The sequence below is a fragment of the Cannabis sativa genome, chromosome 1, assembly GCF_029168945.1.
Source record: "Cannabis sativa cultivar Pink pepper isolate KNU-18-1 chromosome 1, ASM2916894v1, whole genome shotgun sequence".
NCBI classification, from domain to species: domain Eukaryota; kingdom Viridiplantae; phylum Streptophyta; class Magnoliopsida; order Rosales; family Cannabaceae; genus Cannabis; species Cannabis sativa.
Genome location: NC_083601.1, coordinates 31,596,818 through 31,613,118, shown reverse-complemented (window position 1 = coordinate 31,613,118; position 16,301 = coordinate 31,596,818). Strand labels below are relative to the sequence as shown.

Below are 16,301 nucleotides of genomic sequence, written 5' to 3'. Positions count from 1 at the left end.
CATATCCAAACAAAAATAACACTAAAATAATACTCAATATAAAAGTTAACAATCAGACATATAAAAGGCACGAAAAGCCATTTCAAAATAATAATTTATCATTCAAGTTCCAGTTTCAACATTTACCATATCCAGGGGAGTCTTCCCCAGGCAGCCGCCGGAGATGCATGAGTTTAAGCCACCCTTGTCGATTTTGACGTCCTCAGCACAAGGTGGAAAGCTCAGTCCACGTTCATTCGTCTTCTCAACTGCCGGCGTTCGTTCGTCTTCTTAATTGGGAGAACGAGCTTTTTAGGTTTTGAAGAAAAGAATCTTGTATTTTATGTTTATTTATCGATTTTTGTTTGTTAATCAATTTAATGTTTCTTTTTAAAATGTTTATATCAAGCTTTTTTCTTACAAACTAATAGATTTTTTTTTTTTTTTTTTAAAAACAAAACCATACAAATTTTGGTCATCCACGTGTCTCTGTTTTAACCCTTTAACAGAGTGGTGGTAACGGTAGACACTAAAATATAACATTAGGTGGTTTTGCCATAAAAAAAAAACTTTAGGTATTTAAGTGTATAAATTTGTAAACATTAGGTATTTATGCCGCAATTACCCCTAAATTAAATATGTCACCTAAATTTATTTATTTTGTATTATTTTCGAGTTGTACCGTCTTATGCCAAAACCAAAAATATGTTGTTAACTATACAAAAGAGAAAAAATTATTTACTCAATTTGAATACTTCAGAAAAGAAATCCAATTCAACTAAATAATTTTCATAATAATAAAAACTAATTCAATTAAAAGAAGATTTGTAAATTAGTTTTCATTATTATGAATCGACTGATTCTAAAAAATACAAATACTAATTAATTTTCCATTACTTTTGATCTCTTTAATTTTTAATTTTTAATTTTTTATTAGCTTCAAATTCAATTACAGTAAAATGATATGCAAATGATAATTTGCTAATTTCATTTCATTTGCAAATCCATCCCTTTCGTACCCAGGGTTCAGACTTGAGATTTAAACCATATATATATACAACAATCAAAACATGCATTTCATTATATGCAGACATTCATAAATTCAAGATTCACTAATAACTAATGTTAGTATTATTTTACACACCATGGTCATGTGGATCTTACCAAACCATAGCCATAATACTATATAAATATAATAATACAATTACAATTATTTAATAGAATAGAATAGAATAGAATAGCTCACGTTTTCTTTGCATACAAATACGGATGGGATATACATATATTAGTTAATTAGAATAGAACAGAATCAATCAATTACACTACCTGTTTTTCTAAATGATAAATTAAATTTTATATTTTTTAAAATAACATAAAACAATATGTACATTAAAATACAAGAGTTTGAATTATCATTCAACAAAATAAATAATAATTCTATCAGTAATTTTTATAAAATACAAAATAGAAAATAATATTTCCCCAATCAATTTTATGTTATGCATAAATATAAATATCAACTATATTAAGAAACATTCAAATAATCAAGCAAAATATATTTATATGGCGTGGGTTGTGAGATTGGAAAAAACAGTAGAAGCAACAAAACTCCAGTGGCCCCTAATTGCATGTGTGAGGCCCAACCCAACAGCTTATTGTTCTAAAATCACAAATAGCTATATATATCTTGTATCTATTATAGAGCGAAATACAATTGGTAAACGTAAGCAAAGTTACAAAAGTGGATCAATCAATTAAAATAATCTCCTATTGGTTGTTCTTCTTCAACAAGTCTTGCTTATGAATCTTCTTATGTATATTGTGTTGTCATACTCATTTTACCTTTTGAATCTTCACTTTCATTTTGTATGTATACTATACCTTGGTTACGCCTACGCGTCATTTTTTCAGCCATACTACCTCCTACCTTTTTTTTCTTAAGAATAATTAGCAAATTTGCTCCCTGAACTTATGTCACTACCAAGTTGTGGCCCCTAAAATATAAGGGCGGTTAAAAAATCTCCCTAATATATAACCAGTATATTATTGTACCCCTTCTGTTGAGTTTTTTAACAGACCCCCGTTTATTTGCTGATGTGGCATAAGATTAAAGGTTAAAATTGTAATTGACTCAGGTTGGAGGGAAAAATAACGGGATCCCTTTATTTTTGTATAATTATTATTTTTTAAATAACAAAATAAGAAAAGGGAAGAAATTAAAAAAAAATAACTTGTTGAATAAAAGTCTAAAATTCTAATAATAAACCCCATTAAGTCTCAAGTCTCCTCCCCTGTAAAGAAACCAACACACAGTGACCTGTTTCAAAAAAATCAAAAAAAAAAGGAACAAACACTCACAATTTAGGGCAAAATCTGATACAAGTGACGATTGTGCAAGAAATTTTAATGGGAAAGAAAGGTGTTTCTTCCTCGAAGAAGAAGAGAGGGTACCCGAGGCCGGCACCTGAGCGGTTAGGGATCGATGTCCCCTTTTACGGTAAGCTTCGTGTTTTCTTGTTCTTCCTTTTTGTTCTTCTTTCTGAAACACCTTTGATAATGAATGTCTGAAACAATGCTAAGAATTCAAGAAAATATATGCTTTTTATAAAACCCCGTTTGTACTAGTTTTTTATACATGTAAGAAATGGGGTTTTTAGTCATTTTATTTTGTTTGTTTGGTTATGGTCAGAGAACACATGTGAGTTATTGTGTTAAAGTGTTTTGGAATCTTGAATTGGGTCCCAAGGTTTTGTGGGGTATAGCTAATATTTAAAATAAATAAAGTATATAGAGACAATGAACAATGAACGTATCCTTGTAGATATATACATAAATATATATATATATATATATGCAGAGGATGTCCTTCCCTACCCTGGGAAAAAAGAAGCAATGTTTCATCTATGCCTCTTTATTATAATTTGAATGTTATGAAATTGGTAAATTATTTATGTCGGTAAATCGAGATGTTACAAGAATGGAAATATTTATGTCATTGGTTCAGCTTTTGGAGCTAACCATAAAAGGTGGTGGTGTATCATCAGCTAATGCCATTGAAAACAATGGTTTGATGGTGCATGAATCCATTCCCCAACCATTGCAGGCAGTTTTTTCCACTTTAATGTATTTGATAGACATGAAAGGGTTGCAGGATAGTGGGTGTGGGCTATGTTGAAAAAAGAAAATGTATAGAGAGAAAATGGGAAGCGTAATTTAAGAACTGTCTTTGGATTCTCATTTGGATTTCTATTGGGGTATTTTAGTCTTTGTAACATTTTATAAAACTCTTGCAATGATATGAATGTTTTTTGAATCTCCTGTTTTGTTTTTTTTTTCCAGCAAAAGAAAAACAAGAAAATCTTTTGTTTGATTTTGATTTGGATTGGTGTTTGTTTCACTGATAGTGTGTATTTATGAGTCGCTGCCCAAGTCAAAAATATAGATTTGCTTTAGTTTCAAAAAAAAAATTGGTAAATTATGTATAAATTTATATGAAATTGTAAGTGCAATCCTTTCTAGTTTGACTTTTCTCGATTTTTAATGTTGCATACATTTTTTTGAATTTGTATTAGCAAAATGAGTGGGGCACCTTTTGGACAAACTAATGTGAGAAAGTGAGCTTACATGTATACATATCAAGTAGAAATCTTACTACAAATATCAGTTTTATTGAGAAGGAATAATCAGACCAAAAACGATGAAATGAACAAGAAAAATAAATTTCCAGGATTGATATTGATAGTATTGAGTTATGGGGTTTTGTTTTTTTACTTTGTTGTTGTTCAATGCTTTAAATAGTATTGGGTACATTAAACTAATATTTGTATATCAATTTGTTTATTGTGCAGGTCCAACATCAAATGCTTTCACCCTAAAGTATCATCTCAAAGGAAAATTAGTGAATATAGGTAACAACCCCTCTTACCTAGGCGGGAAAACTCACTATATACATTTTTGTTTATTAGAAACTATTAGTATGAATGAACTGTTTGCCATAGCTAGGGATGTGGGTCACAAAAATTGGATGGCATTGAAGTTTTTCTTTAAGTGGGCAGATAGTGATGTTGTTGAGTGTGTAACTAGTGATGGTGAATTATGGAAGAAGATTGGGGCATCAATTAAAAAGTCTCATATGGTTGAATGTTATGCGGTTGAGGAAGTTGTGTCACCTACTAATGAAACAGGGAATCTCACACAAGATGGGGTTGATTTGGGAAATGGAGCTGTCACACAAGGCCCTGTTTTGGATGGTGACTTAGGTGCTACAAATGAGGATATTGGTTCTGGTTTGGAAGCTGAAAAAGGGGTTGTTACTGGTGAACCAGTTGGGCCTACAACTGAGGAGATTGGTTCTGCCTTGGAAGCTGAAATAGGGGCTGTTAGTGGTGAACCAGTTGGGCTTACAATTGAGGAGATTGGTACGGGTTTGGAAGAATTTTTACCTTGTGTTGAAGCTGAAATAGGGGATGTTACAACTGAAGCAATTAGGCTTGGAAATAAGGAGATTAATGGTGAACATGAAGCTGAAAAAATTGCTCGGGATGATGACTTTGTTGCTGCTGCAATGGAAGGATTTGACACTTTTGGGATGGGGAATGGTGAAGAGAGTGATTATGATGAAGAATTGAATGAAAACAATAATGTTGCTGCTAAGAATGCAGGAACTTTTGAGGTTAACAATGGGCTAGCAAATGAAGACAGTGAAGATGATGGTGATCCAGATTACATAATGGATGAGGAGGAGGAGGAGAAGACTAATGATGAAAACAGACAAAGAGAAGGGAAAAGGCATGTAGACTTTGATGTGGATGAGGTGGTTCTTGAATCTGATGGTGAAAAAATTATTTTTGAATCAAGTTCATCTGACATTGAATCAGAAAATGAGGAGACTAATGAGTTTCATACAAGGAAAAGGAAGTCCAAAAGAGCTCGAATGCCCCATTTACCTGAGTTCAGACCTGATGTTGACATGGTGAAAGTGAAGTTTCAGAAAGGATTGGTATTTCAATCTGGGTCACAATTCAAAGATGCTGTGAGGGAGTATGCTATTCAAAATGGGAAGGACATCTTCTTCAAGAAGAATGAGCCAACTCGGGTTAGGGCTAAATGTGGTGGTGTTAATTGTCCATGGGAGCTGTATGCATCTAAAATAGATAATACGCCAACATTTGTAGTGAAAACCTTCAATGAAACGCACCAATGCCCAAGAATCAACACAAATAGATTTGCCACAGGAAAATGGCTTGGTAAGAAGTACTTAGATGAGTTCAAAATGCATGACAAGTGGGGCATTTCTTCATTCCAACTAAAAGTGGGTAAAGATCACACATTGAAAATATCAAGAGATAAAGCATACCGAGCTAGGACGTTTGCAAGTAAGACTATAGAAGGGAGTTATGAAGAACAATATAATGCTCTCTGGGATTATGCCGAGGAGATCAAGTGGACTAACAAGGGTTCAACAGTTGAAATCCTAACTGACACAACAGAAGATGGCAAGCCTCGGTTCAAGAGGATGTACATATGTTATGGTGGATTGAAACAGGGGTTCAATGAAGGATGCAGGCCAGTAGTTGGGTTGGATGGTTGCCATATAAAAGGGGTACATCCAGGACAATTATTGACAGCAGTTGGGATTGATGGAAATAACCAAATGTACCCTGTTGCTTTTGCTGTAGTAGAGATAGAAAACAAGGACACTTGGTCATGGTTTGTCAACCTTTTGAGGGATGATTTGAAAATTGAAAACTCACTGCATTGGAGCTTTATCACAGATAAACAGAAAGGGTTAGAGCAAGCATTGAAGGGTTTGTGGGGAGATGGAATACCAGAGGCAGAGCACAGACATTGTGTTAGACATCTTGAGAAGAATTTCATCAAGGTGTTCAAAGACAAAACCTTGAAGAATCTGCTATGGAAAGCTGCCAAAAGTGATACTGTGAGAAGATTTGAAGCAGTGATGGAGGAGATTAAAGTGTTGGATGAGGAAGCCTTCAAATGGTTAATGGCAGCAGGGCCACACCATTGGAGTCGAGCACACTTTAGGGTTACTCCTAAGTGTGACATACTTTGTAATAATATGTGTGAAGGATTCAATGGTACCAAATCTATATTGACTGCTAGGGATCGACCTATTCTCACTATGCTTGAGAAGATTAGAATGTACTTGATGGAAAGAATGAACAAAAATAGAAATTCAGTGGTGATGTGGCAGTCCAACATTGCACCAAAGATATCAGAACAATTGGAAAATAACAAAGTAGATGCAGGGGGTCACTTGCCTGTTAGTTCTGGTAATGGGTTGTACCAAGTGGAGAATATGTACGGGGGCATGTTTTCTGTTGATTTGGCACGATGGGTCTGTTCTTGCAGAAAATGGGAATTGAATGGAATACCTTGTAGCCATGCTGTTGCTGCAATCTGGTCTAACAGAGAGGATCCAGAGAAGTATGTGAGCAAATGGTACACAAAAGAGTACTACATGAAAGCATACTCACAACAGATTTACCCTATTAGGAGTCAAGAAGAGTGGCCAAGGAGTGGGAAGTTGGTAATGGTGAAACCTGAAGGCAAAATACAACCTGGAAGACCAAAGAAAAATAGGAGGCTTGAATTAGATGAAATTGCTCCACCAGGAGCAAAGAGGCTGAGAAGGAGATTCCACAGAATGAGGTGTTCTGGTTGTGGTTTACAGGGCCATAATTTTAGGACTTGCAGCAAAAATAACAAGAACAAGGTATATTTATGATTGTTGTGTGTTATAAATTCTGTTCTGGTTGTTTTGTGTTATAAATTCTGTTGTGGCTGTTATTCAATGTATCATGTAATGTATCATTTTGCTTGTAGGTAAATGAAGCACCAGCAGACCCTGAGGAGTACTCTAGGAATGTTAACCTAGAAATAAACCAATCTGTGAGCTCTGCAAATAGGGATAGTTCATTGCAGCCAGCAACTACACAAGTTGAGGTAAATTTTAAAAATTTATAACTTGTGAAATTAATCATGGCAGCAACTACTCTGATGCCTACAATTTTTATTGAGCACTAATATTGATTACTAATCATGGCAGCAAACAACATTTACACCATCTTCAGAATTCATGCTACCCCCTCAGTAATGGAATACAAGAGTTGGTGCTTTTTCTTTTTTTGGATATAGATATGAAGAGTTGTAATGTATTTTGCTGGTAATGGCTTTTGGTATTTTGAAGTTAGAAACTAATTTTGGAGAATATGTACTGATACCTGGTGGTAGTTGGGAGTGTTTTTTATTTTTTGGGTATAGCTATCAAGAGTTGTAATGTGTTTGGAAGTGATGTGTAAATCCCACTCTTTGTTATTATGCTGTATTTGATCAAGTAAATGCTGGTGTTGATAGTAAATTTAGTTGTTTCATGTTAATTAATCAAGTAAATGTTGTTGTTGATAGCTTCTGGTTTGTTATTATGCTGTTGTTGATAGCTTCTGGTTAATGAGAATTGATAGGACTGTTTAAAGAAAATGGAAAGCATAGATGTGTGATGCTTGTGAATGCCACAACTATTCAAAAGAGATGAGGGATTTTTGAAATGGAACTATCCCTTAGTTGTCAGGAATTGGTTGAATGACAAATACAATTCAATGTGAGCAACCAAGTATGCCACAGAAACTCTAAATTTACTACCACCACGGCACCACCTATATAGAATGATAGAATCAATGCAAAAATTGACCTCCTTTATTGTATGACACTTTTCTCTCTTTAATTTTTGTGGGGTCACTGACTCACTGGTCCCAAGTACTCTTTCCTATGTTTTAATTACCCAACATAGACCAACAGCCCAGGTGCTACTATATAGCTTCGTATAATATGTGACAAAAATGAGTAGTTTAATACAATTTAAGTAAGTGGCCCTAAGCTGTATAATCAAATAATTAATCATCTCTGCACAGCTTTTATACATAAAAACATCTTCTTTTTCTTCTTTGTTGTAAGGTTCAGTATCCTTTTAACTTTAATCATATACAACTAGAGCCATTTGACAAGTGTTCTTGATGGAAGGGATCATCAACTCCATGCAGTGCACTCAACCTGGGAGAGTAACTCCATCCTGTCATCTGCTCTAAATTGCAGTCGTTTGATCTCATGCTAGTTTCTTCTTTGAACTTCATGAAGAACATTGATGACCAGTAATCTTTTCCCAAGTTCTTTATAGAGAGAAACCATAAAAAAATAAATAAAGGCAAGTTCTTTAAGCCACAATTAATAATAGTACTATGATGGGAATGCCAACAAAGTTATTAATGATCAACAGAAATAGCTTACCATTTTCATTAACTTCCATTGATGCTCCTGTATGAGTGATGAAAATTAGGTGCAAACCAAATGTACTTTGATTTGAATTATCAGACTAGGAAGGAAGAATACAAAAGTCCCACTAGAAACAACATTTGGAGACTATCTATCCTCATGAAGTACCAAACATACAATTACAATTTCTTACATAGAAAAAGATCTTGATATTGTTATGTACCTGGTTTTATGTACTTTTCAATAATATGTCTTGCCATGTAAATCCTTCTAACAGGGTCCTACCAGATGACACAAGGCCTATAAGATGGGACCGCAATACAACCAATTCAAGCAAAAAGGCTATAACACAATTTAATTTCTTACATTCAGTAGTGTGTGCACCAGCACACTACCTTTAACGAAAATAATTAACAGCCTAATTACATTATTTAATCAATTCTTAACACCAACCCTGCTGTTGCCATTTATAAATTATATAAACAGCAGTAATAACAAAATAAAATAAAGGACTTGTGAGAAATCCTCATGATTCAATCTCTACACACATAAATACAGTACACAACAATATGGCTTCTTCCACAGAACAAGAGTTGAGGTAATATGAATAAAAACCAATGACAGATATATTACACAAAATCTATAACACCCAATTAATGTTCTTACTCCAACAACTAAAGCTTCAAACTAAACTATCTTTAACCCCCCAGACCCACAAATACAGTTCAGTTAAATAAAAATGAGCCTATAAGAACAAAGCAAAGAAAATAAACAAATCAAAATTTGATGAACCTGATATGATGCAAAAGACCATCTCCCACAGACCCACCAGTGAGTTTGAAAATAATAAGGTTTACTCCTTCAAAACAAAATATATTTTCACTGAGTTTGAAAATCAATATTTTATTTCCACTGAGACCTCAAAATTATATTGATTAATAAAATTAAGTAATTCTCACATACCCAAAATCATGAATCAAATGTGTCTATCACTGAGTTTTTACATTCCCAAATTCATAACAACATTTTCATTCATATTCAATATTAAATTTACACACAAAATGAAGCTCAAAAAACCAAATGTGGCTCCAAACATATACAACTAAACTTACACATAATAGAACAATAATACTGCCACCATTAAAACCAAAACAAATAGAGCCACCACATTGAACACTTTCCTAAACTTCATCAAGCTGTCAACTTCATCATTCCTTCTCTGAATAATTTTAGATAAAATCTTCACTTTCTCTTCAAGCTCCTCCATCCTTCTAACCAAATCAAATTCACTTTTTGGTGGTGGAGGGTCTATCCATTTTAAAAAACGACACCCAACTTCATCATTATTCTATAAAAAAAATAAAACAAACATCAAGTGCATAAGCAAATCATGATACCAGAAAAAAAAAAAAAAACAATTGATTATCACATAATTTAGTACACACCTTGTATCTAGGACACCCAAAAAATCTTCTACCATGATTTCCTTCAGTCCACGATGTACGTTCAACACATTTCATTCTACACTTACATTCGGGTGGAATCCATTCACCCCCTTCTACGAATCTCCTTCTACTTTTGTATGAGTTACTGGAAGAAGACATTACCTAAACTAAAGAGCTGTGGGATTAAGCAAATATGAACAGAGCAAAAAATTTTTGAAGGCAAAAAAAAAAAAAAAAAAAAGAAACAGGCAGAGAAGAAGACGAAGATTGTGAGGATATTTAGATTTCCTATTTTATGTTTTTTTATTTATTTTCTAATTAAATCCATTTTGTTAGGTAGGGGTATTAATAAACTTTCAACTACCATCAAATTACTATGCCACCTCAAATTTACTTATGCCACATCAGCAAATTAACGGGGATCTGTTAAAAAACCCAACAGAAGGGGTACAATAATATACTGGTTATATATTAGGGAGATTTTTTAACAGCCCTTATATTTTAGGGGCCACAACTTGGTAGTGACATAAGTTCAGGGAGCAAATTTGCTAATTATTCTAAATTAAAATTAGGAAGGCAAACTACAAATTTTGAAAAAGATAAGGGAAAAATACAAAAAAAGTTTCGGTTAATTTTTCTTTTGTAAATTTGAGATTCCAGTTAAATTTTATTGTTTGAATACGTACTTGATTGTTAAGTAACATGTTTTCATTGGCTCTAAGTTAAGATTTAACTATAAAATTTAACTCAAATTTAAAAAGTAAAATTAAGGAAGTATATTGCCACACAAACAAAAAAAAATAATCAACTGATTAAGTACATAAAAATTAAAATACAAAGGGTTTCACCGTCAATTACTCTATATATAGATTTGTTTAAAACTGAAATTGAAAGTAGTATTGACTTCAATGAACTCTTCCCTAATCATTAAAATAAAATTAACTCCAACCTACAATTTGATTTTTTTCTTAACATAACCACAACCACAAGGCTATTTGTTGCCCTTAAGTTTGTTTGGTAGAAAGGGATATATATTAGAATAAATTAAAGATGGATTAAAGATTATAAATTGGAATGATCAAATATATTTTTGAGTTTCATTTGTTTGGTATAAGGATAAAAGGCTGAAGGAGAGGAAATCTTCCCTCTAGTATTTGTTTGGTATAAGGATAAAAGGCTGAAGGAAAGGAAATCTTCCTTACTAGAGGGACTGAAGAAGAGACATTAATTTGTATTTTGTTTTGTTGAAAATAAATAATAAAAATTAAAATAGGAATATATATATTAATATAGTAAACATGCTAATAATTATGAGAAATGCTAAAAGGCACCTTCCTATGTGTCAATATTGCTATCGGTACAACTAAGTATCAGGTCCCATATAATTTAATATAATAGTTTTTAGGGAGTATCGTTAGCCAATCGCAACGCTACATGTCGTAAAAGTGCTAAACACCACTAGTGCCTAATAGCAATGCTAAATAATTATTTATTATTTTCTTTCCTTTAACTTTACCAAAATAATTTTAAGTAGACAGCCAACCAATCCATGCATATCCAGTCTTGCTCTTTTCAAGGAAGGCACCGATGCTTTCAAACTAGTATTCTTGAATGTAATTGTTATTACAAGTACTGTTTTGTTTGGTAGATTTCAATCAATCACACGTTCCATTTATCTAATTATCAAAAATTATTAATATTGTTTCATAGATTTTATTCCAAGTGTTGTTATCAAATATCAAGTAGTCCAAATAACATATTTTATATAGCAAAAACGTATTTTTTTCTTTATATAAATTTAATCACACCAAAATAATAATAAATTCAAAAGCTTTGTAGCTACTTGCCTCAATTAACACATACATGAACAATTCCATTAAATATATATATATATATACGTAGAAGTATAATTTATCTAATTACTAAAACCTAAAACTTAGTAGTTATTAGATGTAATATAAAATTTTAATTGTAATTTTTCAAAAACACATTGTGCAAAAGAACATAAAATCCTTTTCAAATAAGTATAAAATTAAAATATTTTTATATAACCAAGGACGGCAGCGATATCAATCTTGCTAAATAAATAAAGAACAGCACACAATCGATCATTATTAATTCAATGCATTTTCTTTTTTTACATAAAACATTATTAATTCTATGTACATAAAACAAAAATATATTTTAAAAAAATGAATCTTTATCTACCTAATAATATGTTGTTAATCGAGCTTAAATAATATTCCAAGGAGATTAGGTATCATGGTAAAAAATTCCTTGGAAATGGTCATCATTTTTTGGACTAGCCGGCAACATTATATACACAGTTCCAAATATTACAACGTACTTAACAATGCTAATCAGTGCCCAACGGCCCCAACCCATACTCACTCTATATATGTATATATATACAGAGTTGTTATATATCATCATCATTATTATTATTATAATTACCTCAAAAACATCATCATGTCGGCGGAGGAATCATACCGTGCAGAAGCAGCCGCCTCCAGAGATAATTCCGGTAGTAATCTCCGGCCATCGAGCTTCGATAAAAGTACTGGAATTTACCATTCGGTTCACCAACTAGGTAAACATCACAAAATTCCCACAACGCCTAATCTCGACACAGCCACATTTGTGTTATCACAATTCCCACCCCATCACCAGGCCGAGTTACGAGTCGCACTAATCGACTCGGCCACGAATCAGCGACTCACCTACGCTCAACTCAACCGCTCTGTTCTCTCCCTAGCCTCGGGATTGTACCACGCGTTGGGAATCAGAAAAGGCGAGGTCATTTTCGTCCTTTCCCCCAATTCGTTACTTTACCCGATTATTTGCCTAGCTGTGTTATCCATCGGAGCAGTTCTGACCACAGCGAATCCACTCAATACCGACTCGGAAATCGCCAAGCAAGTGAGCGACTCGGGCGCCAAACTCGCTATCGCAGCCCCCGATTTGTTAAACAAGCTAATCCCAACCGGGGTCCATACAATCCAAACCACACGGTCACCAGAGGGCAATGATGATGATGATGATGTTTATGAACTCTCCATCGAAGAGCTGATCTCGAGTTGCGATCCGGTCGAGTTGACTCGGTCAGACACAGACGAAACTGAGTTAAATCGCCCGACTCAGTCCGACACTGCGGCCATCCTCTACTCATCGGGAACTACAGGAACCAGCAAAGGAGTAGTGCTCACACATTCCAACCTCATCTCCATCATGGCGCTGCTCAGGTGGAGCGTGGACGTCACGCGAGCGGAGAACGACGTGTACTTATGCTTCATCCCAATGTTCCACATCTACGGCTTGGCCTTTTTCGGACTCGGACTCTTCTGCTGCGGAACCACAACCGTTCTAATGGAGCGATACGACCTCAACGCAATGCTCAAAGCCATTCAAACCCACCACGTCACCAACATCCCGGCCGTACCGCCCGTGATCCTCGGGCTCGTTAAGTACGCCGGGAGATTCTGCGCCGGCGGAGTCGGGGACCTTTCTTCGTTGAGGAGGGTGAGTTCGGGAGCGGCGCCGCTGGGTAAAGAGTTGATAGAAGGGTTTCGGAAGAAGTTCCCGTGGGTGGAGCTGAGGCCTGGGTATGGGTTGACGGAGAGTTCAGGGGCGGCGACTTTGTTCGTTTCGGAGAAAGAGGCGAAGGTGAGGCCTGGATCTTGTGGTGGCCTTATACCCGGATTTTGTGGAAGGATAGTTGATGTTGATAATGGGATGAGTTTGGGTCCGTATAAGGTGGGTGAGCTATGGTTGAAGAGTCCAACGGTGATGAAGGAATATTTGGGGAAGAGGGAAGCGACGGTTGAGACGGTTAGTGGGGATGGGTGGTTGAAAACTGGAGATCTTTGTTATTTTGATGAGGATGGGTTTCTTTACGTGGTTGATCGGATTAAGGAGCTTATTAAGCATAATGGCTATCAAGTACGTACCTCTTTCAATCCTCATGCATGCATATATAAAAATTATGCATTGATATGGGGCGTCTAGCACTAACACTAAGTAGTAATTAATTAATTATAATTAGTTAGTGATTTTTTTATTAAAGAAAAATAAGTAATATTTGATATTAAATTGCACTAATGACCATATTACATCTCTGAAGAGTACTAGTTGATTGAGCTGGCCTAAAAATGTATGGTCTAAGATAATTTTAGAGCCCTAGTACACCTGAAATTCATTTTTACCTATATTAAAAAAAAATCAAAGCATGTACTGAAGACTATCTTTAAGATTTAAATTTAATTAAAGTTTCGAATCTAATCAAATAATATTTACCAAAATATAATATATATATATATATATATATTATTATGAACATATTTGATGATTAAATTAATGAATTTTTTCCCACAATAATGTTAATATATGAGTGATTCATGTGGACCACTGAAAAAAAAAAATTAAACAGAGCTTACTATTAAAGAAAGAAATAAAATGAAAAGTTGCTAAAAAATAGAATTTAAATTAGTAAAAAACTTTTTCATAAGAAAAAAGTAGAATGCGAAATTAATTTAAATAAATCTTTTAAGTAAATAATTGGACTGACAAACAAATTCGAAGGAATGCTATATACGCCTCATGAACCAACCCAATTGTAGACAATCATTAATATTATTCATAATTTCATGTAATTGGACCTTTTAATTTTAATTTATTTTTGGACTCTCAAAAAATGTTAGAGTACTCTTGTCACGGAAAGCCTGTTTATATCTAAGACTTATCCTGGTGCTAGAAACCATGAACTCTTTAACATTTATCATAAAAAATTTGTAATTAATAATGAATCCGCCTATTAATATTTATTAAATTTATTATACAAAATTATACAATTCAATATTACACCTAATTAACACCAGTACTTTTTAGTAATTTTTTTTAATAGTTATATATAATAAATGCAGGTTGCTCCCGCAGAGCTGGAAGCTATACTTTTGGCCCATCCTAATGTTCTGGACACAGCCGTTGTACCGTGAGTACTGTTCATATATGATATCCATTGATTGAATACATGTGTTATTATATGTATTAATGTGTATACATACATATATATATATTGCAGGGTAGAAGATGAAGAAGTAGGACAAATACCAATGGCTTATGTGGTGAGAGCGGGCGGAGCTGATCAGCTTTCAGAAGCACAAGTGATACAATATGTAGCTCGCCAGGTAGTACGTACAAAATAATTATAATGTTAATTTTATTGATTATAATTAGTGATTATTGATATGGTGGAATTGATGATGTAATTACGTACACACAGGTGGCCCCTTACAAGAAAGTAAGGAAAGTAGACTTTATCAATGCCATTCCAAGGTCAGCAGCAGGCAAAATTCTAAGGAAGGAACTTGTATTACAAGCTAATAATAAGCACCAAAATATTAACTCTAGATTGTAAACGAAACTTAATTAATTTACTCACTGCTTCAAGCAAAATACACATACATTCTTCTGTATATATGTCTCTGCCCTCAATATTCAATTCATTAGTTTCCTATCTGCCTTTTTTACTAAATAAGAGCATTATGATTTAAAGAAATGGTAAAGGGCACACCCACATAGTTAGCTAGCTCCACTATGAATACAGCATTATATGAGTAATTTAATATCAGATCTTCTTTATTTATTTTATTAATAATTATAGGAAATAACTAATTATTTGTAATTACCTCATAGTGGTATTAAGCATCATAATATCTACTGATATAGCGTTCTATAATTAGTTAAGAATTTATATTATTATTTATTAAATTAAGATTCTAATATTAGAATGTAATAGTAATAATAAGTGAATTTTGTTTACTAAATAAAGAACACACAACAATACCCTGGTTTTCCAACACCATGCGAGAACAACTTTAGAAAATGTGATAACATTTGCACCACTTCCACCAATAAGAGATGAGACATAACTTGACCGAACATTTTAACACTCACCATTAATATGCACCAACAATAATTTCTCATCTCTTGTAAAATGCCACTTAAATATATGAAAAATATATATGTAGAAGTAGGAGTGTTCGCAGTGCGGGTAGTGCGGTTTTTGAGTATTTTTTCAAACTAACCGCACATGCGGTTTTTCTAATTTCTCAAACTGCACCCGCACTGCGAAATTAACAAATCGCAAAAACTGCACTGCAAAAAATGGTACGGTGCTGTGCGATTTTTGCAATTTATGCGGTTTGGACTATCACCAATAAATTAACTATCACAAATACAATAAAATTAAGCAACACTTGTCAAAAATACCGTAAGACTTGAAAATAAATATGAAAAAAAATTAAGTTTCAATAATATAATAATTAGTGGGCTTTGGATTGGACAATTCACATGGACCTAAATAAATATAAAAATGGGCTATTTACAAAAATATGGGAAAATAAAGATAAGTTTTGATATATATGGCATAAAAACTTAATTACACTAAATATGACATTTTTTTAAAAAACTTACAAATATGGGAAAAAGTCTTGAGGAATGCCATAAAAAACTTTAAATTTGTGTTTCTTTTTATTTATTTTTTCTTTTTTAAAAAAATAAAATACTAAAATAAATAAAAAATGATCTCAA

The 16,301-nt window shown here is 33.5% G+C and overlaps 2 protein-coding genes across 2 annotated transcripts; one reads left to right on the top strand and one right to left on the bottom strand.

Moving 5' to 3' along the window:
• Nucleotides 1-9,228: 9,228 nt before the first annotated feature.
• LOC115702939 (uncharacterized) lies at nucleotides 9,229-9,951 on the bottom strand. Its single transcript, XM_030630410.2, has 2 exons — nucleotides 9,714-9,951; nucleotides 9,229-9,616 (listed from the first exon to the last, which is right to left on the bottom strand). The coding sequence occupies exons 1-2, from the start codon at nucleotides 9,870-9,872 to the stop codon at nucleotides 9,377-9,379; spliced, it is 399 nt and encodes a 132-aa protein (XP_030486270.2). The 5' UTR covers nucleotides 9,873-9,951; the 3' UTR covers nucleotides 9,229-9,376.
• Nucleotides 9,952-11,715: 1,764 nt separating this feature from the next.
• Nucleotides 11,716-15,203, top strand: LOC115706003 (probable CoA ligase CCL5). The gene is made up of 4 exons (XM_030633496.2): nucleotides 11,716-13,652; nucleotides 14,633-14,700; nucleotides 14,791-14,896; nucleotides 14,992-15,203. Exons 1-4 carry the CDS (start codon nucleotides 11,976-11,978, stop codon nucleotides 15,124-15,126), a joined length of 1,986 nt encoding a protein of 661 aa, XP_030489356.2. The 5' UTR covers nucleotides 11,716-11,975; the 3' UTR covers nucleotides 15,127-15,203.
• Nucleotides 15,204-16,301: the final 1,098 nt, after the last annotated feature.